A 24,753-nucleotide genomic window follows, 5' to 3' on the forward strand; every position below is an offset into this window, starting at 1 on the left:
ATATGCCAGGTACCTGGAGAGCCTCTGAGAATATAAAGGCAATATGGGTCCTGTCCATGTCTAGGAGAGAAAAACAAATGTGTAAACACCAAAGCAAAAAAGTATCACTAACTCTAGCCCAGATACCCTCCCTGGAGAGCAGGAATGCCTCAGTTGCAAATTTAACAAAAGGGTAGAGACTTGCCAGAAACTGCAGGCCTGCAGGAGTTGGGTATGGCAGTTTGACGTAGAAAGGCCTGTCGGAGAAATGGAAGGAGCTCCAGGCATCTGGGAAGTCTGCGGCAGGCAGGAGGCCAATTACGAAGGGTACTGCGTGCGCTAGAGGGTTTGAGGGTTACCTTTGCAGCAACAGGGAGCCTTTTCAAGATTTTTCAGGATTTCAAATCAGGGGGTTTGGTCAGATTTGCTTTCTAGAAAGGTGACCCTCTGATGGACGTGGAGAGGGAGGGCTCTATTAAAAGTGAAGGTTAAGAGGTCACAGCAATAGTGAAGGCAAAAAATTGTGGAGGCCTAAACCAAGGTCAGGGCCACGGGGATGGCAGGGAGTCTGGGGGAGAAATATGAAAAGAGATAGTATCTATAGGAAGTGCTGACTGACTGGGACAAAGGGGTGAGGGAGAGAGAGGAGTGCCAATAAGCCAGGTCCCAGGCTTGGGTGACCGGTGGATGGAGAAATGACAGCCGGAGCAAGCGGCTGGCAGCCATCAGGAGACAGTGCCGCTTCTCATCCAGAAAGGGATGGTAAAGTCATGTGAGTGGATGCGGCCACTACCCAGAGGAGTACTTGGAGTGAGTGAGACCTTAAGGACACCGGAGACCACACAGATGAGGACAGCAGAGATCGGGGAGCAGGGAGAGGACCACAGGCAGGAAGGGCTTTCAAAAGGGAGTGGTCAAGATCGCCCAGTGCTGGGGAGAGGTTAAGTAAGAGAAGAGTTCATGAGTACAGTGGATTCAGCAACAGAGAAGGGAGGTGGCCTTTGTCAGACAGTCTGGAGAAGGGGGTCCAGACGTGCACAAATACTTCCTCTAAAAAGTTCTGCAGGGACAAGCCAGGGTGGGGTACAGAATCCAGGAGAGATTCTGTCTGTTTTTTAAATGTGGGAAGAACTCAAGCATATTTCCAGACTGTGGGGAAGGCGCAAAAGAGGCGGAAAAATGAGGAAAGGTTGTACCTGGTAGAAGAAGGGGCCTAGAAGTGAAAGGACTAGTGCAAGCGGTCTTGAGAAGAATGAGAAATTGGAAAAACAATTAGGAAATGTATTTTTTAAAGCTTCTACAACATTCTAGCAACATACAAAAATGTCCTTTGTTAGCCATGGGCTAGGCTTTCACACAATGATGTCCACAATGCATCGCCCCTTCACCAGTGCCACTGACCTTGATCCAGCCACCAGATCACTGTGACACTGAATGTGAATGAGGACCTGCAAAGGCACGCTTGGGGCTGCAGGTGAAGATCAGCCACTGGGAGGGTGGTGGCACTCACCTTGCATCATACTCCTGTAGGCAGTGTCTGTGATGGCGTAGATGTGAGGGGGCATCTCATGCCTCTTCTTGCCCTTGTACATTTCCACGATCTCTTCGGAGTAAATGGGCAAGTTCTTATAAGGATTGATGACCACACAAAACAGGCCTGAATAGGTCTACAGAAAAGAGCAGCAAACAGCAATGGGTGAGGAAGTCAGATTCTCAATGGTACGCAAACTTTACAGTTGGGTCTCTGCTGCCTCCAAGGATCCCGAGTTAGCCTGCTGGGGGAGTACTCCCTGGAGCCCCCGTGCTCTCTGGGACCTGCTCCAGCAGACCTGCTGCAGATGTGGGGGCATCAGCACCACCTCTGTGTTCTCAAGGGAGGGTCCTCCCTTAACTGCACGACTGCTGCCAGCTTTGCATGTCAACAAACACGTGCATCAGGCAAGATCGTGGCAAGCTTCATGGACAGTGGAAGTCTAGTTACAGATCCAAGGACAGTAAGAGATGTGTTTGTCATCATGAGATGCACAAAGAGAAAAGGATTTGGCTGCAGCAAGCAAATTGTAGAAACATAAGTTATTCTACCCTGAAGCACTGTTAGAGATATTCAAGCCTAAACTTTGCCAGCACTGGGAAAAACTCATTGCATTCCTCAACCATCCAAATCTTTTGTGGCTTGTATATCACTGACAGACACCTCTCTCTCTGGAATCTTACAGAGACATTCATATGAAAATTCCTCAAAAACTTAAAGACTATGTTCATGTCCCTTGTGAGCCTTCTCCAAGACTCAGGTCTTCTCTGAAAGGGAACTGAATTAGTCAACACCCTTAATGTGAGGCCCCTGAAAATACACCTGCTACTCTAAGTCTGACTTGACCAGGTTAAAATCAGACCGCAGAGTCAGATGTCCTGAGTTCAAATCCCAGCAACGGCAAATTTCTTAACCTCTCTCTCCCTCCATTTCTCAGTCTGTAAAATGGGGATAGCCAGACTATGCCTCATGGAGTGGTGCTCAGAATTGGCAAGACACCCAGCGTAGCCATGGAGAGCAGTTCTGTAAGTCAGGAGAGCAGTTTCCAGTGGCAAAGGTTAGCTCTGTCTTTCCTCAATCTTAGGTGAATCCATATTAACTTGTGACTGCTAATTCTTGCTAATTCTTTCTGTAATAATTTTCCCACTGTTTTTTCTTTCAAGATCCCTCTGCCCCACCATAAGAAAAAAACAGACAGACTCTTAATATCTGGGTGAGACTCCCAAGACCACCCTGCTGACAACTGCTCAACTGAAGTCACAGCTCTCTTTAAGCATCAGAGCCCAGGCCCCAGCTGGTGCTTTATAAAGATCTCACAGAATCCCCGCAGAAGAGGAAGCAAAGCTCCACACAGCCACGTCCCACAGTCAGGAAGGGGCAGAGCTGGGATTTGAACCAGGTCCCGGAGGCTCTCCCTCCCATGCCCTTAATCACACAGCAGAGTGGGAATACTGAGTGACCGGCCTCCCTAGAGGAGCATCCCACTCCCAAACAGGACTTGGCTCCCCTCCCTCTACAGACAAGCAGTGTTTTCTTTAAGTCCTTTTGTTTTTCTGCAGATCACTAATTCTGAATTTCACTGGTTAATACCCCTAGCGCCATTTTCAAACACCCTCTCCTAGGAAAGTGTGCCACAGGTCCACAGAAGGGCGAGAAGAGGCCCACGCCATGGCCCACTCACACTGGCAGCACCGGCTCTGTTGAGCGACAGCTGAAGTCACGAGGCAGTTAATGGCAGAGCTGGAGTCGACCTCCTTGGTGGTGGAGGCAGGTTCTCTGAGCTCCTCACATCTCTTGGTTTTCCTCATCACAAGTGGCCTCCACCCTCACTGTCCGCAACTGCGAGCCTTGACCCAACAGCAGCCAAATGTAAGGGGCTTTGTGTTCTTTGTCAGCCCAGCCCCTCCCACCCCTGCCCCCTCCAGCCCTGCTGAAATGGAGGATGGGTCTTGTGGCTGAGCCCAAAGACAGGAGCCAGGTATGAGGACAAACACTCTTCCCAGCACTGGCAGGGCTACGGCACTTGGACTTCCCAAGCAGAAGTTAGACGGAAAGCAAAACTCCAGCGGGACCCACCGACACTATGCTGGCCTGCATGTAAGAGCAGCTGAGTTTGGTAAAGAACGAATGTGTTTGGCTGCCTCTTCTGTTTGGAAGGGAAGAGGCAGGGCCCTCGGCTTCCTTTCTTCCTGAGATAATCAGTCATTTGTTTTCCCTCTGACTACTTTTTTCACAAGGGTCCAGGAAGGCAAAGGAGCAAAACGCCGGCACACAGTGTTAGCAACCTGCGGCTCGGGGCTTACGGGAGATGGGAGTGAGGCAGGAGATGTCTGGTTTCCTCGCCTTGTGACTGACAGGTGGGGATAAGATGGAAGGCCAGGGAGCAGCAAGGTCATCCCAGGAGCTCAGAAACAATCGAGCTTTGTTCCTGGAGTTTGCGAAAACCCATACTCTAGGAATCCAGCCTGATGAAAGCGAAGGACACATAGCCACACTTCTACGGAGTGCCACAGGGCCAGATGTTCAGAAACAGCTGGCGGGAAAGCAGATGGGGCCTGGGGTTAGTAGGACAAGTCTTTCTGACAGCTGGGTGGGCAGATGGTCCTGTGGATGGTTCTACAGAGCCTCAAAATTCTCTGGGCTAATCCCATCAAATCAGCAGATTTGATCAAACTAAGCCCTGGGGAATGAACGCTGCAGTTCAGGTGGGAGGAAGGAGACTCCCCGAACGCCACTCTCACTGGGCGTGCGTGGAGGCACAGACACTGAGCAAGTGGCTTTGCTCCCACAAGGCCACACCAGGGAGCTGCTCCATTCATGGGCCACAGAGGCTCTTTGTGCCTGACCACCCCCTCTTCCAGGGCCTCACCCCCCGAAGAAACAGACAGAGCAGCTGTGGCACAGAATTAGCCGCGCCGCCCACAACGCTGGGCAAACATGCTGCACAAAGGCTCCCAGAGTTGTAATTTGGGATGTCTTGTGCAGAGAGGTGGCCTGTGAATGAGGCGGCGCCCCTTGCCCAGGCTGCCTCACCGAGTGGCTTTGATCTCCTCAGAGCTCTGCACCTGCTGGGGTCTCCATTAGGGCAACTGCAGAAACAGTCAAGCACCCTTTTGTAAGGAGGCCCAGGAGGAGGCTGGTCTGACGCAGGAGGACCTGGGCATGGGAGGTGAAGGCAAAGGAGCAGAAACGAGAGTGAATGCCTAATGCCGCCAACTAAAAGTCCTAGAGAAAAGATCTACTCGTACCCACCACGTTCACCTACAGAGTTAAACCCACGCTTTCAGAAGAAAGCAAGTAACACTGAATGTGCTTTAATAACTAACATTCTGCTCTGTAGGAGGAAGACCTATGCAGCCAGCTGATACAGGGAAATACAGGCTGCCCAACCTGTCTCATATTCAGCAAATCTAGCAGGACTGAAGGGGAACAGAGACACCAGTAAAAGGCTGGAGCAGAGGGACCGAGTTACCTTCACTAATAACAAATGGCAGCAGCTCAGAGGCCAGGCCTTGCCGTGAGACAGGCCCTGGCTGGTGCTTTACATATTAAGATCTCACAGAATCCTTGCAGAAGAGGAAGCGAGGCTCGACACAGCCACGTCCCACAGTCAGGAAGGGGCAGAGCTGGGATTTGAACCAGGTCCTGGAGGCTCTCCCTCCCATGCCCTTAATCGCCCTGCTTCCCTGAATGGAAGCCACCGCAGCTTAGGGGCACAGCACAGTGGGCATGAGCGACCGGTCTCCCTAGAGGAGCATCCCACTCCCAGACAGTGGGACTTGGCTCCCCTCCCTCCACAGACAAGCAGTGCTTCCTAAAGGACTTTTGTTGGGACTGAGAGCTGGGAAACCCGAGCGCCAGTCTCAGCTTTGCCAATACCTAACTGTGTGACCCTGTACAAGTCCCTTGCCCTCTCTGGGCCTCCATTCTTCCCACCCTCTGTATTAGAAAGTTAGGCTAAGCTGGTGTATAAAAAAGACTTTTTCAGATAGACCATTCTGTCTATCTCCTTACTGGTAGGTCCCGACTAGTCGGGCTCATGCCCAAAGAGTGGACACCAACGGCAGGAGACAACAAGCCCGTTACCGTGGACTGATTTAGCAATCAGAGAGGTAATGCAGTCCTGGCACACTGTCTGGCCTGCTCAGGACTCTGGACAGTCCAAAATGGTCCACAGCTCAACAGAGGGGCTTTGGCCCATTGCAGGGCACTTAGAAGTACCAGTCCAGCATGGTAGGGAAAGTGCTCTGTGAGGTCACCCTGGAATTATACAGAAATAAAACGGCTGACTCTTTGGGAGCGGCTCACCATCCCTGGAACAGGATGAGCCTGGTATCTCCTTTTACTATCTATGTGATCATGAGCAAACCCCCTCAGTCTGAGATTTGGTCTTCCCGCCTATAAAATGAGAGAGTTGTAATAATCTTGAGATGTTTTCTTCCTCCAATTCAAAAAAAATTTGAGACTCTTAGACCTCAGCTCTCAGACCAAGGAGGCCAGGTGACTATAACAGCCTATTTAAACAAAGAGCTACTTTAGGAATAGCAAGAACCAGATATTTCTTCCCTACTGGTGACAAAACCAAAGGAATTTATCTCTGAGCTGAAGAAACTGGGATAGACATTAGAAAGAACTTTGTGACCCCATGGCCATAAGAGCTAGGAAACTGGTAAATGATCACTTCTTGATGTTTTCTAAAATGGTAATGAGCTGTCTTTCTGCAAACGTAGCCCTACTAGACAGAGGATAGAAAAAGTGCAGCTCCTTATCTTTTGCACACTTCTGGGCCTTTCTACACTCCGGACTCTAAGCCCGGTATGGAACCAGCACTGAAGTGTGGGGTGGACTAACGATTCAAGGCTTACTCTTGAGGGTTGGCACAACTCTGCTGGAAGCATGCTCCCTGGGGAAGTAAGCCACATTGACAGGCCTCCAAAATGAACAAGATGGCAAATTCCAAAAAAAGAGATCGGGCAAAGCAGGGAAGAGAGAGGGGACCAGGTAGTGCAGGAGGAACAAGGTAGGAAATCAGGACCCAGTGTTCTCCTACTTTAGACAGAACTGACCACATAGCCTGAACCTTCCTATGTCCACCAAGATTAAGGACCAAGGGCTGTCAGGTGGGCAAGCCTCACACATCACGATCTCCTTACATTTGGTCTAAAACCAGCTTCCTGTTGTGTTTTGGCTATGCAGAGAAAAGACAAAAGTGTTCTTACAAGAACCTTCCGTAGGACATGAAGATGCCAGAGTTTGAGGATGGCATCCAACATTCCTTAAAGCCCCCTTCTCTTCCAGAGAGCCAGCGCCCAGGCATCTGAGGGAAACGGAACAGACTTGGAGCCGCCTGCCTCAGGGCGTGGGCCCTAGGAGCCACTTACGTAGATGAGCCCCGAGTAGTAGCGCTCCTTGAGGTTGTGCAGCACCGACGCTTCATTGAGGCATGTGAGCTCCGCCATGTCCTCCACCTTGGAGAACTTGGGCGGGTTCATCTTCTGGATGTCATCCTTGTTCACCTTCACCTTCTTCCCATTCTCTACCAGCTCCACAATGGCCTCCTCGCCAACCTCTTCCTTGAGGCTGGCGGGTTCAAAGCCACTCTTGTCAGAAGGCACCCAGACCAGCTTCTTGGCAGCCCAGTCGGCCTGGGCCAGTGGGTTATTGATGAAGTTTTTATCAACATAGAGATACTTATCGGCAGCTTGCTGTGCCATGGTGACTTACAGCCAGGACCTGTGGGAGAAAAAAAGGAAGACAAAATGTTAGGGCCAACTACATTAGCCACACAAGGACTGCTGGATTGCTAATACCTCTTCTCTTTGCAAACTGTACATACCATTATAGAACAGTAAAACTCTATATAATCAGGCTGCACAATTTGCCAGAATTTTCCTGCTCTCCACTTTCAGGAAAAAGATGTACATGACTGAAAAAACAAGTTGTTATCAGGATTTTGTAAGAAATCAATAGTAAGGTATATATCCTAGGATCATTACACAATCAAACAAACCTATAAACGACTATTGTCCAAATGCTGAGCATAGAAAGACTTTCAAATTTAGGTGCAATTACAGTTACTGGGCTATACCTGCTAAGGTAGGAAAATGGCCACACTGCTTAAGAGGGCTCCCAACAGGAGGTTTCCAATTAGCCCAAAAAAGGCAGCTGACAACAACGGCATATAAGTCCTCAGTTTAAAAAGTGTTTCCTGATTTCACAGAGTCAACCAAGAGAAGAACATAAAACACCTATGTCACCGACAGATTTTAATTCCATCTTGATAACACAGCCCAAAGAAGTAAGACAAGAAGAGAAGTCAGGCTCCGGGAAACATCACGGAGAATAATAAGAGAATTCCTCTGCTGAGGTACTAATGTGAAAGGCAACCCTCACAATTTAGGGCCAGGACATATTTATTTGCTTTTTTTCAAGACTCACTTGCCAAGATGAAATAGTAATCCCTTACTTCTGTGTGGTTCTGTAGTTTATGAAATGCTTTCACATGCATTTTGGTATCTCACAAGCTCCTCATCATAACAACTCTCTAAAGGTGGGTAAGGTACGTGCTTTAGATGAGGAAAGAGTAGCTCCCTGGAGATAAGGGCTTGTCCAGAGTCACCCAGGAAGGACTCTGGACTCCTGGTCCCATGGCCTTTCCACAGTATCTATTCCTGCTCAAAGGCTCAGGCTGGGATCAGCTGAGAGGTAGCAGCTTTGAGAGAACCAAAGCAGGACTTAGAAACCCTGGTCTGAGACAGAGCCAGCCAGTGGTCACCAGAGAAAGAGCCCAGAAGCTCACTGCCTAGCTCACAGCACAGGAAAGCGTTTCTCTTGTGAGATCAAGGCCCTCTCCCCAGGCCTAGGAAGTCAGGAGGACCCCAGACCCAAATCAGTCACATGGACTTTCATTCATCCAGTCACAGGGACTTGGATGCCAAGAACACTGGAGGTTTCAAAGGAAGAGAACAAAAGAAAAATCTGAGCCACCCGGGCCTTCTTATTTATCTGGGCTCATTAAATGGTTTCCAGATCAAGGCTAAGGGGCTCTCCTGGACTCACTCCAGCAGAGGCTGTTTTCCAGGAAATCTGCTAGCTTCCCCCACATCCCCTACAGGAGGGAAGGCAAGTCCACGGGGCAGAGCCTGGCAGCCTCCCCAGCAACCTCAGCCGGTGGCTTTGTTTACATTCCCAGCACAAGCAAATCCTGGCAGCCCCCCTTGGGGGACCAGAGCACCATGCACCTGCAAGGACCACCCCCTGAGAGAAGGCAGGACAGAGTCAGGCTGCAGCAAACACTGCAGGATCTGGATGACTGCAAACCACTGGACCCACCCTCATCTTATGTGGGATCTGGCATCTAAGTGGGCAGCAGTGCCCGGGGCTCCGCCAGCTTACTTCCAGTCGCCCTCACTCAAAGCAATCAAATCAAAGGCTTCTCTCTGCCAGAGGTAATATCAGATATTCTCTGCCTTTCTGCCATTCATCAGACCACTGGCGGACAGGCCTCCCCAAAGTCTCTGTATCCAGGTTCCTGAAGCCAGTCTCCCCAAAACCTCCACTACCATGTCACTGCCCTGCTTGAGAACTTGCAATGATCACGGAACACAGGGCCTCATGGGCTGCTGGCTCTCAACCAGTCTGCATCCTACAAACCCATAAAAGATAAGACAATCTCCCACCAATATGTGAAACGGGATTCATTTGAATCCTGTCCCCCAAAATCCTATTATCATCTGCTGGTTAAGAGTTCCACTGACCCAGCCCAGTGAAGACATCTAAGGATATCACATGCCCTTTACCAGATCCTCCAAGAGGAGGGAAATGGGGCCAGTCATTAAGTACCTTCCTACCAACACCAAGCTTTGTTTACTCATCCCACTTAGCCATCAACCACCTTGGAAAAGAGCTTTTATTATCCCCAATTTGTTAAGTGAGGAAACAGGCTCAGAGAGGGCAAGTCAGTTGCCCAGAGTCACGCAGCACAGTCAGGGTGCAGGGCTCTAACCCAGACCTACCTGGCTCCTGGGCCTGGGCTGTTCCTAGCACACTAGTGCCTGAGGTCATGCAGAAGAGGTCAGGCCAGCACTAAAGGTGGGTCAAAACTGTGGATAAGTTGATGGGATATGCAGGGAATGCATTCCCAGAGTTCAACAAATATTTACTGAGTGTTATCAGGCAGGCAGGAAGGCTCAGAGAGCCTTCCCAGAGCGGACCACGGGGCCCATCAAAAAGCAGAGCATGTGAAAATTCAACATTCTCACTGCCTGCTGTCAACAGTGATGGCAGGGTGACTTCCAGGCCTCATCAAACTCCTGCATCCCAGCGACAGCAACCCTGGTGGGACCAACACAAAGAACCTGCCCAGAGCCTGGAAGGGACAGCGCACGGGCTCCCTTCAGGCTACAGGCCCTGAGCGCTAGGCCTACCCTGCAAATCTGGGTAAACCGCTGGCCCTTTCATCAGAGGGTCTGTGCTCAAGGGCCGTAAACACTGAAGCAGCTGGCAAGGGGAAACTGCCTGGCGCACCACCTTTGGAGCCTAATTGTGCCCTTTTAGGCCTCGGGGGAAGGGGCAATGAGAGGATAGCATTCTCCACCCCTGATGGCTAACAAAGATCTGGAGGCCAGGCCGCACTTCCTGTAACAGAGGGGGCCACACTGTGTCCCCTCAGAGCTGGACCAACAAACCGGGCTGCACCCCTCTGCTCTTCAGTCTGCCAAAGCTCCCGGGACAGTGGGCCTGCGGAGTCCCCACTAACCTCAGCACCTCTCGCTCGGCAAAACTTCACATTAAACATGGCCGACCCTGCTTGGCCAGGCCAAGGACAGAGCTATTGGGTTTCAACCACTCTGCTGGAATGACACAGGCTAACAACAGTGCCAAGATCAATACACGGCCTGGACCAGAGGAGGGCCACGGAGGTCATGATAAACAATGGGGTTGCTATTAAAGCCTCTCACCTAGCCCAGACAGAAACTTCCACCTCAACAACTCAGGGGCCACAGGGCTGCAGCCGAGCTCCTGTTTCCACAGTGTCACGCAGAGGCTCCGGGGCCCTGGTAGCTGTTGATTTGTGTGTGTCTAGTGGGGAGGCCAGCAGTGCAGTCAGTTAATGCTCTAAGGATAATGCTCTAGGGTAACCTCTAAGGATGCAGGTGGAGTAAGCAGCCATTGTCAAGAGCCATTAGAAATAAAATAAGGGGCATTCTAGAAAGGATACTAAGGCAGCAGTTAACTAAATGCAGCAGCCAGCATGCAGACACCTCTCCCCATCCTGTCCTGGGAGCACGCTAAATGCCTCTGAAACTTTTTCAAAACTGCACGGAATATAAGTTTTCAAAGTGAAAGAAAAATATCCCCGTAAATGCCTGACACCCTCTCCCCCAAAATTAGTGTTCTGTTAAAAAAAATTATCCTTTCTAGTCCTGGTTCAAAGAAGCACTTGATTTTATCATTATCATAGGGCATCAAGTTTCACATTTTGTAGTTTTCCTACTTGTTATGACCATTTCCCCACACAGTTATTTGCTTATTGATCATCGTATCCAAACGCTTCCATTTACAGTAGTGATGCAGAGACTCCGGGAGGGAAATAACTTTACCAGTCACACAGATGGGGAACTGAGGACTCAAACTTGGGACTCCTGACTCCAAGTTCTCTGCTTTTAATGGCTGCATAATATTCTACAGTTCATTCTTTTTTCTTGAAAAAGAAAAAAAAAACCTCTTCTACAGTGGACCACCTTGATATAAATTCCCAGAAATGGAGTTACTGGAGCAAAGGAACATTCAGACATTTTTATGGCCCTGAGGCGTACTATCAAAATGTTTCCAAAGGGCTGATGAGTGTGGGTGGCCGCCTGAGCTGGGTATTCGCATTAAGAAAATCGCCTGCAGGAAAGAGCTTGGTGGCTCAGATTAGGGCACCTCGGGAAGTCTGGAAATCTGAGGGGCTCAGCAGGCCAGCAAAGAGTTAAGGAGCAAGAAGGCCGCTCTGGCCCACTACAGATCAGATGAGGCTGAGGCTCGCCCTTTCCGTGTTGCTTCCTGTGGGTGCCAGTCCAAATTCAAAAGCCCCAAGTAGTTGCCTTTTTAGGCCATAATTGAGAGGACACAACCCGAGGCTAAATTAGGACTCTCAGGAAATGATGAAACTGAAAGTAAATGGGTTGACCAAAAATTCTCTGCTTTCAACCCAAAATGTAATTCCTCGATTATTTGCCTTCCTTCCCCCCTTCCCCCCACATATCCATTTGGACCTCTTACCCCTTCCTGTTTTCCCAAGGAATCCTCTCTCTCTCCCTCCCTCCCTCTGGTTGGTTCTCTTTTTACTTACTTTGTGTGCTTGTTTGGAAAAGAAACTGCTAGCCCCCTAAAGACAGAGTTTATCCTCCTAGGACAAAGCACTGTGAGCTTTTCCATTCCTAGACAACTAGGATTTACGTAAAGCCTTCCGCAGGCCAAGTTCTAGGCTTGGAGCTCTCAAGTCACTACCATGTATTGAGAGCCTGCTAAGAGGCACTCTGTCTTCTCAGTCTCCACAACCACCTCATCAGGGGTGTATCATTTTATCTCCTTTACACACAGGTCACAAAACCCAGGTTCAAACTGACGGATCTTGCTTCAATGCCTGCTCAGTTTCCACTTACACTGCCTTCCCTGTGAACTCTCTGGTGCAGTGGGGAGAAAGCAGCCTGAGAACTCCCCTAAGCAAAGCAGTAAAACAGACATTAACTATGCCAACTTGAAGCTGCAAACCTCATCTTGTGCTGGTTTGTACAAGGGACTCTTTACCCTTCCACCTTAAATCACTGGAGCCAAAAGGAAAAAGGTGAGGGGGGTGACCTTGGGTGAGTCATTTAAGTTCTGAACCAAGGTTCCAGTTCAGAGACCCAGGTGGTCTCAATCAGATACAAGGAAACCCCGCTGCAGCTTAATCACTGGTGTACGCAAGCATCTGATTGTTTCTGACCCCCACCTCTTACCCCAGAGAGCACAGGTGAACATGTCCCTGCCCTTTCACCTGGTTGCAGCCATTGCTTTTAAGTTAAACTGTCAAGGGACATGAAACTGTCAAGGTGCCTGAGTTCCACTGTTTAGGAAGGTTCCATGAAAGCAGTTGCTGAAATAATATAGGAGTTTTCATACCCATTAAATTTATTTATTCATTCGACTAATATTCATTAATGGCCTACATGCACAAATATAATGACAAAGGTATAAAGGACCCAAGGATTTTATAATGTAGTGGGACAACAGGCAGACACACATGCCACTAGCTGAGGTGCCAATCTGAGCGATGCAGTACAGAGTGGACAAAAAGCAGGCTCCTTGACTTTCCTGAGTCCTGTTCACTGCTCCCAGTACCAAACACAATGGACACCTGTAAACAGATCTGCTGCATGGATGGAGAAAAAGCACTTGCTGTGTGACCTTGGGAGCAGGCCGCCTCTCTGGCTTAACTGTAAATGCAGATGACATTTCATGCCACCTTCTCTATCTCACAAGACTAATTCAACACATACTCATTAAATGTATGCGCCAATGAGACAGTACACTTGTCACTGTGGCACATTCGCGGCAGAGAGGCAGCCCACATAAGCCCCAGCTCTAATGCAAGACTCAAGAGAGGAGGACAGGAACAAGCAACTCGCTGTAGGTACAGAGAGGAAAGGGGGTGATTCAATGGAAAACGCAGATGGCTACAGAGGGCTCCATGGAGGAGATGTTCTTTAAGGTGGGTAAAATATTGATAGAGGAGTGGAAGGGATGGCTGACTAGTATTCCAGGCCAAGGGAGAAGAGGCTGCAGCTTTTCATGAACTATAAAGTGATGTGATCAGTTAAGGCAGGCTTTCTCAACCTCAGCACTATGAACATTGGAGGCCAGTTAATTCTTTGTTGTTGGGGACTGTTCTGTGTATTGTAGGATATTTAGGAGCATCTCTGGCCTCTGCCCACTAGACAACACTAACTGTCCCCATTGTGCAGCCAAACATGTCTTCAGATATTGCCTCTGCTGGAGACTGGGGGGCAAAATCGCCCCCAGTTGAGAACCACTGATTTAAGGGGTTAGTCTGCACACAAACTGCACAGAAGCCAGACTTCTCCCAACTCTGAAGTGCACACGAAAATCTCCTGAAAACATAAGTCCTCAGACCAAAATGACTCCAAGGACCCAAACAATGACCACTGTGGATGGCACTGTCACCAAGGAGTGACTGTCCCCTGTAACACACTGTATTTTTTTTATTAAGGTATCATTGATATACACTCTTATGAAGGTTTCATATGAGCAACACTGTGGTTACTTACTACATTCATCCATATTATCAAGTCTCTCCCACACCCCATTGCAGTCACTGTCCATCAGCACAGTAAGATGCCACAGAGGCACTACTTGTTTTCTCTGTGCTACACGTAATGTGCTGTATTTTAAAGAATCTGACGTGCCCCCACTACTGAACTGTACTATAAAGTTTCTAAATACCCAATTGAAAAAAAAAATCAGGCAGAGGAGGCTCGTGTGCCTCCCCAGGCATGGAGTGAGTCTCCTTCCGAACATCTAGCACAGCAGCTCAGCTGGTGATTCATAAGCCAAGTTCACCAGCATCAAGAGGTCTAAGTGATTAATGGAGGACGGCAGCAGCCACACTGTGGGGGGGAGAGGACACTGCTCTCATGGCTATGCCAGCTCACCCCACTATCCTGGGAATTCCATCAAATGCTGCTACTTATTGAATGGTTTCAGCAAATCAGGACTAGTCCCAGGGGTGATACTTGCACTCTCTTCTGTGTCCCCCTCTCTGGGAAAGATATTGTTCATCTGGTCACTCAAGACACTCACTGTACACTCCTCCTTAGAAGACTGGAGCGCCCTCCACCGAGCCCCTGTCTAGGCCCACGGCCCCGCTTGGCAGATGGCACAGCTGTCCCCCTCACCAGCCTTCTCCTGAGTCTCCTACCTCCTTCAGTCCATCCCCCTGGCTGCCTTCAGGGTGACTCAGCAGCTCCATCTCTGTTCATGTTACCTCCTATTTTATGGATATTCCCCACCAGTTCACAACAGTTCAGTGGCTCCATCTTCTCCAGAATAAAATCTTTGCACTGTGAGTAGGGCCTTTATGAACCCACCAATTCATCTCCTCTGATGCTCCCAGCACTTCCTTTACTCTTGCCCTTCCTCATAGTCAAGTCCTAGTCACATCCCACTCTGCTCAGGCCTCCAGGCCTTGGAAGAAGCTGGAGTTCTGCACCAGGAACCCTCTCTCAAATCTCAGCTCAAATGCTCCTTTCTCTGTAAATCCCTCCCTGATTGCTGCCCAAAGACTTCCTGTGGTGCCTCCCCTCTGTGCTCTGCACTGTCTCCACTTTGGAATCAAGCAGCCAAAATGTCATTGTTTGCAGCTTTACCTGAAGACTGGGGCAGGTCTGATTCATCTAGCTTTCAAATGTCTAGCACAATGCCTGACCCACGTGCTCAGTTACAGTTTCCTAAATGAAGGCATGAGGAACAAGGCAAAGATGAGGAAGGAGTGATGGGGAAGGTTTCTAAGAGGCTAGAAATCCCCTTGAGCTACAGAGAGGGCCAGCGAATCACAGAGCTGAAGAGAACAAGGAGACCCATACACTGAAATCATACACAAGGATCACAGCCACCTCCTTTGCTGCAAAACCCAAACCACGTATGGACTAAATTTTAATATCCCCAGAACAAGAAGGGAAAGAAAGCATATCGGGGATTTCAATCTGCAAAAAGCAATAGGAGTGAAGATAATTTGCTGGTCCCCAAAAAGCTTTGTGTAAGATTAAATGAACTGAGTTTTCTGGGAACTTCTAATGCCCCTTATGCAACCAAGGTGGAGATGCCCACCATTGGCCACCAGACACACCACAAAGGGTCTCAGCTGGTGTGACGCGGGCCCTGCCCTTGTTGGGATCCATGAGAGAGCACAGGGTGTGCATCTGCCAAGCAAGTGCTGCAGACACCAATCTTTGGTACCAATTCAGAACAGAGGCAAAACTTAGAGAAGCCAATGCCACACGGGGACCTGATCCTGCAAATACCAAGGTAAATGTTTCTAATGCACCATGATGGGATGAAATGGATTGAGTGTGGATTTGGTGTCAGACAGACCTAGGACTGAATCTCCCACTCACAATTCCTGTGATCTTGAAGCATTAAACCTTAACTTCCTAGCTTTAGAATGAGAAAAAAAATCACCCACAATAGGAGGACTCAAGTCCCCAGCAAAGAATCTGACACCTAGAAGGAACTCCCCTTCCAACTCCTGTATCTTGTCCTCCTGACCGAATTAATCCTAAACAGCCTTCCTAGAATGACACTTGGGGCCTATGAAGTTTCCAGAAGTTTGGTGACTCTTCAGGTTACACCAGTCCACAGAGAACAAGATGGCATAGTACAGTGTCTCCAAGCCACAGTGAGTCTGCATGAGAGGGGGGTTTCATGGCCTTCCTTCATTGCACACACAAGGTTCCTAGAAGTACGCACTAAGGAAACCCACTGCACTTTGTCTAATCAGGCTTAGCACCCAGGAATATCCTGCAGGAAAGAGATTTCTCAACACTGGCCTGGGAAATGCTGGTCTGGTGGGATGTGCACAAAGCCTGCAACATAAGAGCTGGATTTGAGTCTGGCTTGACACCGGCCAGCTGAGCACATCACCTGCTCGGCAGAGGCTGCTATTAGGCTCAAACAAGATAATGGCCCACAGGAGCCTCCCTGCATAAACACCAGGGCTACCAGAACAGTCATCTACAGGGATGGGTCAGCCACTCACCACCCAGGGCCAGCCAAACAGCGGCCCGGCACCCTAAGGTGCTCCTTCTCCCCAGGTTATGAAGCGGGTGGATCCTACCCTTGTCCCAGATCCCAGAAGGTAGAAGCTGCTGAGGCCCAGGGGATGGGCCCCTTCCCTCCCCACCTCAGGAATGTTGTTTGCTTACAGAAGGAGCTGGGGCTTGTTTCCATTAGCACTATTCCAACCCAGGCTGGTGTTGATGCTTAGCAGATAAGAAAACCAGACCAGAGACAGGCCAGAGAGGAATTTAGCACCAGAGCCCCAGAACCCACCCCCTTTGCCCTTCCCTCCTCAGAGGCCCACAGTGTGCTTCCTTAGGCTCCTGAGAGCCCCAAGGAACACTGAGAAAAGCTCACATTGGCCTGACAGCAGAAGGCAAGGCCTGTGGTCATTTTGACTTTGCTCTACACCCAACAAACCCAGACCATCAAAATAGGGGATGGAAGGCCTCACTGGAGGGGAGGCTGGAAGGCGCAGCAGCTTACCCAGGACCTTGTCAGCCAACTCAGGAATGTGGACTTTATTCTAGGGACTAGGGGAGGCCACCACAGGGAGGATGACATCATTGGATTTGTTTTTTAAAGAGACCACCCTCCATGCCCTCACTTCCTGGGGTGATGAGAAGCCAGCAATTGGAAAGTACCTTGGGCTAGCCGGGAAGGGGTTTCCAATCTGAGAGAGAGTTCCAAGACAAACTAGGGAGAAAGTGATTAAATACCACAAGAGGGGGACTAATGGAGGCACAGACTGCACCTCTGATCTACTACTCGGAACAGCCTGGCTCAGGAAGGCTCCTAATGCCCACTGCAGTCATTTCTTTCTAAGTAAGAGGTGACCCAGCACCCTAGAACCCCACAGTCAGTGTTTCCAGAGGGTCTTGGGCACAGATCTCAGACATGCGTCACACAGACCACAGTGCCCAACTGAGTCTCCTGCTAAAATACCATCCCTGTCCTCAGGGCCACAAGACACATTCTTAATGAATAAAACCAATCAACTCATCAGCGGCAAAAGGAGTTAGAGCTTAAAGACAGCATGGCCATTCACAACATCACGACCCAGAGCTTAAAGACAGCATGGCCATTCACGACATCCCGACCCGCCCGGAGGGAAAGGCCCCCACGGCCTTTGAACTCAACCAACAACTTTAACCAATGCCTCCCAACTATCTACCAGCCCAGCCCTCTCATTCCCTGCCACACACCCCTCATTCTAGCCACGGCTCCCCAGAGGATCGCATCATCACCGAATCCCCACTCGGCCAGGCAGCCTTTCTAACCCCCGGCTGTGCTTCATCTTTCTCACTCCTCTCCCCAGGCCAGCCACAGCACAATCTGCCTTAGGCCAGAGCCCTGCTCCTCTGCATGTCTCCCCTTCACCCTGAGAACTCCTTGAAGGCAGGGACTGCCCCCCCACACACACTCAGGTGCTGACTGAGCCCAGGGTTCAAAGAGAGGGTCCTCAATCAATGCTTGTGGAAATGACTGTTAGGGTGCTTGGGGTCACAGCTCACATTGTGTCTTCTGGGAAGCCGGCTGTCCAAGAGAGTAACATCCCCCAAGGTAACCTCCCTCCCCCCTCATCTGGTGTAGAGGGAGGGGGAAGGAGGGAAGCAGGGCAGGAAGGCAGGCACATCGGCAACAGGTTAAGCAGCTTCCACTCCATGCTAAGAGGCCAGGTAGGAAGGCCATCCTCTGGCCTGCTGGCAAGTCATCTACATTAGACCCTTGACTTTGCTTTTTAATTGGTTCAATATTTGCATAGTGAGATCACAGATGGGCCTCACCTACTCGGTAAGGAGCTTTCACTCAGCCAGGGAGAAACTGCAAAGAGAGGCACATCATTTCAGATATGGGGGTGGTGTCCCTTCGCAAACAGCAAACCGCAGGCTTGCCCCCAGGTCTGCCAAGGTTGACAAAACTATTTGGCTGCCTTCCCATTAGGAATCATGCACTGAACACCTGACCCTGCCCTCCTGCAGATCGCAGCTCCAGAGCTTGCTAGAGGCTTCCCACATGTGCAGGAGGGGCAACTTGAACCCTTCAGATTCCTGCAGTGAAGTTATTCCTTCCCTCTGGTTCTGCTGATAGGACAGTTTTTCTTTCCTCAAGCATGTGAGCACATTTGTTGAAACCCAACGCAGAAAAACAACCATACTGGAAAGATGTAATTATACAGCCACTGTCTCAGTGCCAAAGTGCAACATGCAGATTTCCTGAGCCCACATCGTGATGGCTAAGAAATGCAACCCAAGACCAGAAACTAAAGACAATCTCAGAAGACAGCTCAGCCCAGAATCCACCAGGCCGTCAGCAGCTTGTTATTCTGAGTGATGTTTAAATAATACAAAAACCCAAATAAAACCCTTTATAGTGGAACCACTACCACCAACAGCCATCCCGAACTATGCCTACTGGGCCGAGGGCTCTAATACTGCATGGGTCCCAATTACCACCAGGTCCCCACCTTAGATGCTGCATAACTAACAACTGGTGACCTGAAATCATGGGGAAGGTCCCCGTCTCCCAAAAGGCCAAACTCTAGAGACTGAGTCCAATAGACTCTGCAACCTGTTCTTAAAATGCCTAATGTTAAGTAAGCCCAATAATCCTGCATCTTACTTTCCAAACATAAGTGTGACCTCATGTGGTTCATTTCCCCGTTTGGTAGGCAAGACAGCCAAGGCCCAGAATGGGCGGAGGCTTCTCTGGGGCCATCCAGGATCTTGTCGCTGCCCTCTTCTTCTCACCCACCCTTCCAGCTAAACCTGAAGTTCACTATAATCCTCATTTTGTTTCTAAGGCACCAGGACTGGCCGGGGTCGACAACAATCTTCCTGAACTGATCAAGTGGTCATTTAAGTCAACTCTGATAATGCGCTTTGCCACTGTAAGAAGAGAGACCTTCCAAATAGTGGTGACTTATTCAAGACCTTTGCAGAAGGCATTTTAGACAGAACCGGACTTGGTGGCAGCTAGACTGGGGTGCAATTCCAGACCCATCACTTAACTAACAGAACAAACTTTGGCAGGTTGACTTGGTCCCCGGGCCTCAGTTTCCCCTTTTATAAAATGGAGGTGCTACCAGCTATGGCCCAGGACAGCTGTGAGCACAGAAAGCATGCAAGCAAGTGCAGCCGCCAGCAGGTCGAGCTGACTGCCCTGGCTCTGTGAGTGGTCAGGGCTCTGCTCAGCTCACAGGACTACTGTGAGGACCAGAATGACCTAACGGAGGGGCACTGCTTGGGGGCGCCCTGGGCCTGCCAGCTTCCCCACCCCACAGCCTTTGCCTCTTCTCTCAAGAAGTCTGTGTGCGATTGACCTCACAATGAGTCAGTCACAAGCACTGCCCTCACACAGCCCACTTCGAGGGTTTGAAGTCACATCCTGCCTAGCCTAACAGCTCAACATGATTTATGCCACCCCAGGAATGCAGCTCATTTCCCAGAATTTTGTAAAGAACTTTAAAGAGTTTGATCTTGCAAGGGGCTCTGTTTACAGGCTCAGCTGGCTGGAGTAATGGAGGAGAGCCAGCTCAGCTCAGACCTGTAGGTGGGAACTTTTTAAAATCTCAAACCACAGTGAAATATATATATTTATTTAAGTTATACATATATATATATATATAGAATTACAAAACATCACAAATCCAAACATGTCAAACAAAAACTTCACAAAACCATATATACATACACACATATACATAGATATATATATATATATATATATGCTCCACTAATAATATCCACTTAAATCTACTTATTTCATTTCTAAAAATACTGGTTGCCACCCACTAAAGTAATTTCACAACCCACCAATGAATCTCAGTTGACAGTCTGAAAAACACTGATCTGACTCAATCATCACTAGGGAATAGGTTCAGACTGGTCCAGCAACTTGCCCAAGATCACACAGCAAGTTAGGCCAAGCAGAAGCTCAAGTCCAAAGCCAAAGCAAAGCTCTGTGAGGGATCAAACCTCAGACAGGTAAGATGGAGCTGTAAGAGCCCCATCGCCTGAAGCGTGCTGGAATATGTTTCTCTCCCACTTCTCCAGTCACTTGATCCCAACAAACTCCATAAAGTCGAGGCAGGTATCCTATGGCCTTGCCCCATTTCTGTTCCCCACCCTCTGCCTTACAAGAGACTGAGAGGCTCATGGAGATGAAGCTTAGGAATATGGGGCTTAGGAAATAATACTTTGAGGACCTGGAGTCCAGGTGGCTCAGTCACAGTTTGGACAATCTCAAGGACAGAAAGAAGAGCCCAGTTTCCTCAGTTACCAGAATAACAGATCAAATCCACTATAATCAAAACATTACGAAAGCTCCTGAGCTAACAGAGGGGCAGTGCTTGATGGCGCCCTGGGCCTGCCCAACCCAGCCCCATGCCCAGAAGTGATATATTAAAGGCTGAATATAAAAAAGATCAAAGGGGAGAGGAAGGCCACAGCCCTACAGAGATCTCAGAGGTGAGACTGAAGAAGGTGCTCCCACATTTTTATCCCAGGGACAGCTTAACCTAACTCAGTAATGAACAGACCCTCATGCTGGTAACAGCCTGCTGATGGCGTATCTGTTTACACATGCACATACACACACTCTATAAACAGGAAACCCTAAGTTCCCATCTCTTTAGATCAGTGGTTCTTAACACTGTCAGTCATCAAGGACCCCTTTGCAAATTGGTCTAAGTCTGTGAGCCCTTTGCATACCACCTTAGGGGGCTCACGGAGACCCTCAAGTGCGGTCCATGGCCTTTGAAAAGCCCCCTGGTTACAAGCTCAAAGGCAAAGGGTCAGTGGTAACCTCCTCTACCAAGCCAACATGAACAAAGACTTGAAAGGATTCTCTTCCTTCATTACCCTCTGGAGGGCTAGCAGGATCTCACAGAGGTCAGAGGGAGCAAGCAGCAATCAAGACAACCCAACCCTGAGAGTTTGTGTGGGAAGCGGAGCATGTGGGATGGCAGGGTCAGGAGGCCACTTCCCCCAGGCTGCTCTGGATCAATCTGGACTGGACAAGAAGTCCAAACCTGAAAGGCAAACTGTCTCCCCTCCCTACGTTTCCATCCCTTGGGCCTGTTCTCAACAGAGCTGTCCTCCTTGGACACAGTTTGCAGGGAGGGCAGAGCCAAGCTCTCTAGAGAGACCAGTGTGGACAAGCACATCCCAGAGCTTTTGGCCTTCCTGGGAAAAATGACCCAAATACAAGCCACACAGTGAAGATAAAACCCACTTCTCCTACACTTTATAGAAAAACAGGGTCAACAGTTCCTAGAGCCAGTTGTGGTAGTGCCCTTGTCTGAAAGGTCGGCCAGACCAGCTGACCCTGCCTGAGCAGGAAGCCTCGCTGCAGGGATGACCTTGCCACATTCTTCACCAGAACCCAGGCTGCTGTTTACCTTACCAGCCACCAAGAATTGTTCCTTTGCCCAAGCCACAGTCTGGGTGCTAAAGGGGCCAAGGCTGAAGCAGCCCCTGCCCTGGAGAGCTGCCGGATTTGGGCCACACCATCCTGTCCTGGCACAAGCCCCTCCCCTCCCAAGACAAGCGCACAGACCCCAACTGGTACACCCGAACATGTATACACCCCTCCAACCCTGGGGGATGTGGCTGACGTCAGGGCAGGATGTACTCAAGTCAGGATGACCTGGAAGTGGGAGCCGGAGTCTCCACTCACAGGGGGAGGGAATCTGGGGAGGTGATTTAAACATTCTGAACCTCTCTTTCTTCATCTGTAAACAGGTATCACAAAGCCCCCATCCCAGGACTGTGCTAAGAGCCCTGGGTGCTTTTCACAGGAGAGCAGACTAGCCCACATGGCAACCCTGTGAGGTTGGGGCTATTAGAACCCTGTTTTGCAGATGAGGAAACTGAAGCCCAGAATGGCTCCAGGGCACACCGCTGTACCTCAGAGGTCCCTCCTGTGGCTCCAGGACCTTTGCACATCCCCACTGGGCTCATAGGCTCTAGGCATGCGTGAGGCAGTGCAAACACAGAGCATCCGGCAAGGCTCACAGGAGTTATACAGCAGTGAGTGATCCATCCAGAAGGGGAAGGAGCCCAAGGGCACCCCCAATCTTCCCTGTCACCGGAAACCAAAGCAGAAATGGTTGGTCAGACTGTTTCCCCTGTAAACTCCTTTTAACCTGTTTTCTCTAAAATAGGAGTGTTGGGAGGGGAGGGGTGTTTATCTACCCCACCTCTCCCAGCTGACCCCTTAAGATCCCACTGAAGAGCCGGGAATTTAATGGGCCTGTAGTTGTGACTCCCAACCACAACCAATTTGGAATGCCCCAGGTCCAGGAGCACAAAGAGGGCCTGGTAAAGCCCCCGGAAGAGCTTTGAATCCTGCCCCAGCCCCTAATCTTTGCTCAGATCCATGACAGTTTTACATTCTTCAGATTCTTGTCTGAAAGCCAGGAGGGGGAAGGGAGAGGAACTCCACTATTTCTACCTAAGGACAATTAAAGCCTATGACTTGTTTTAAAAGAGAAGAGGGGCATCCTTTTCCTCCAGCCACTCTAATACTATGGTCTGCCCAAGGTGTGTGATACTGCAAAGGTCTGCACACACAGGGCTTTACTTACTACTAGAAAGTGCCCTCGGCCCTGTGTCCCCAGAGTGTCCAGACCTCAAGGATACCAACACTCTAGGGCACATAGCTTGTAAGTGGAAGGGAGGGACACTGCCAGACCTTCAGTGTCAGCCTTGGAGGCCACTATCGATTCCATCCTCTGACATGAGGCTTGAAGTGGTAGCCAAACAGTTTGCAGAACTCACTCCAGGTAGGTTAGGAGGATGGAGTACACAGCGGAGGTAAGAAGTCACAGCATGGATGGGGCCCTGTGAATTCCACAGAGCAATTAATCCCATAATGAGGCGTCTTCCATGAGCACTCGGCAAGCCACAGCCACCTCCTTTCAGCCTGGCAAAGGCAGGAAACAGTTGGTGGGCAGCGGAGTCAGCTCCGGGAGAAGGCAGGCTGGAAACAGTGAGCTGGTGGGCTAGGAGGCGGGTAGGAGGGGGTGGCACTGGAGAGCTGAAAGAGAAAAGCTGAAGTATCCTGCAGGAACCAGGCTGACCAGGTTTCACACACCTGGCCACCCCCCCTGCCCGCTGCCAACTAACGTGTCTCAGATGGAACAGGGAGGACTGTATCTTACACCTGGTGCCACACACCAGCAAGGCACTGGGTCTCGATCACCACGGCTTTGAGGTTGCGTACAAAAGCTTGAACCCTTACCTTCACAAACATTATGTTTGGGGGATGAGAAGGCAGGAGAGGCAATGAAAGCAGATAGGGCAAATAATTGGCCTGAAAATTAGAGGAGCAGGGAGAGGATCTGCGATCTCTCACTTGCTACCTGGGGTTAGGCACTTAGGTTCTTTGAGCCTCAGTTTTCCCAACTATAAAATGGGAACATTAATACCACCACTTTCATGGGACTGGGAGATCCTAATTGCAATAACCTGAGCATGACTTCAAACTTTGTAGTGATAGAAAAAAGATTAAAATAGGTTATTTAAAAAATGGATAAAAACATATTTATAATAGAAAGACTGGCACTGTGCTGGACAAACCATGTATAAATGAAACATAAACAATAAAAGTAAACTTTATTGAGTATCAAAGCCTCTACCCAAAGAAATAAAGCCTCTATCCAAGGTCACACAGAGAAAGTGATGGTGATGTTGGACCAGGACCTGTTTGACCCACACTCAGGTATGAATGTATTTACTTGTTTCTCAATCATACAGTAAGTGCCTATCATGGGTTAGGCATGGTGCAAAGGTCCCAGCAGCAACACCTCTAATAGGGAAAGCGAGACCAGCAAGCAGGCCAGCACAGGAAGTGCTGAGGCATCCCTGGTACAGGTAGTGTTGACAAAGCAAGGGAAGCCGTACCTGGCAGCCATCCACCACTTTGGGAGCTACGGGCATTTTAAGTTGATAGTTCTGTACCAGATTCTACAGTGTTACTTCTTGCTCACATAAGAATCATTTTTATGGCTCATCAGAGGTGAGAAACCATCTCCAAGAATGCTCGGTCCGCAAGAACTAGGCAGGGTGCGGCCACCCCAGTGAGGAAGGCAGAGCACCCTCGGTGCTGGGAACAGCTCGGGCAGCCCCATCCTGGCTCTGCTCATGGGCACAGCCACTAAAGCGCCTCGATTAGCAGTGGAACTCAGGAACAGAGAGGATGAAAGTGGGAAAGAAGGAAAAGGACATGGCAGGGGCAGGAGAGGGTATGGGATTGGCATTTATTGGGGATCCACAATGAACTGTGTTTGCAGAGGCTTAGTGCCTTGCATACTTTAGCTGCCCCAAGGACACCTGGAGACAGGTTCTATCAGCCATATTTTACAGAAGAGGAAACTAGGGCTCAATGCAGTTAAATAACAACTGGCAAAGTGCTGGAGA

General features: G+C 49.6%; 1 protein-coding gene across 2 annotated transcripts in view; it reads right to left on the bottom strand.

Moving 5' to 3' along the window:
* The window catches only part of MYH9 (myosin heavy chain 9), an 87,403-nt gene that overhangs the window by 51,249 nt on the left and 11,401 nt on the right, over positions 1-24,753 (bottom strand). For both annotated transcript variants that reach the window (XM_037007043.2, XM_017661313.3), the window contains 2 exons: positions 6,892-7,243; positions 1,490-1,646 (listed from right to left, as the gene is read on the bottom strand). In XM_037007043.2, coding sequence (XP_036862938.2) covers positions 1,490-1,646; positions 6,892-7,224 — 490 coding nt within the window. In that variant the 5' untranslated portion in view covers positions 7,225-7,243. The remainder of the gene's footprint in view (positions 1-1,489; positions 1,647-6,891; positions 7,244-24,753) is intronic.

This window comes from Manis javanica, chromosome 10 (assembly GCF_040802235.1).
Source record: "Manis javanica isolate MJ-LG chromosome 10, MJ_LKY, whole genome shotgun sequence".
Taxonomy (NCBI): domain Eukaryota; kingdom Metazoa; phylum Chordata; class Mammalia; order Pholidota; family Manidae; genus Manis; species Manis javanica.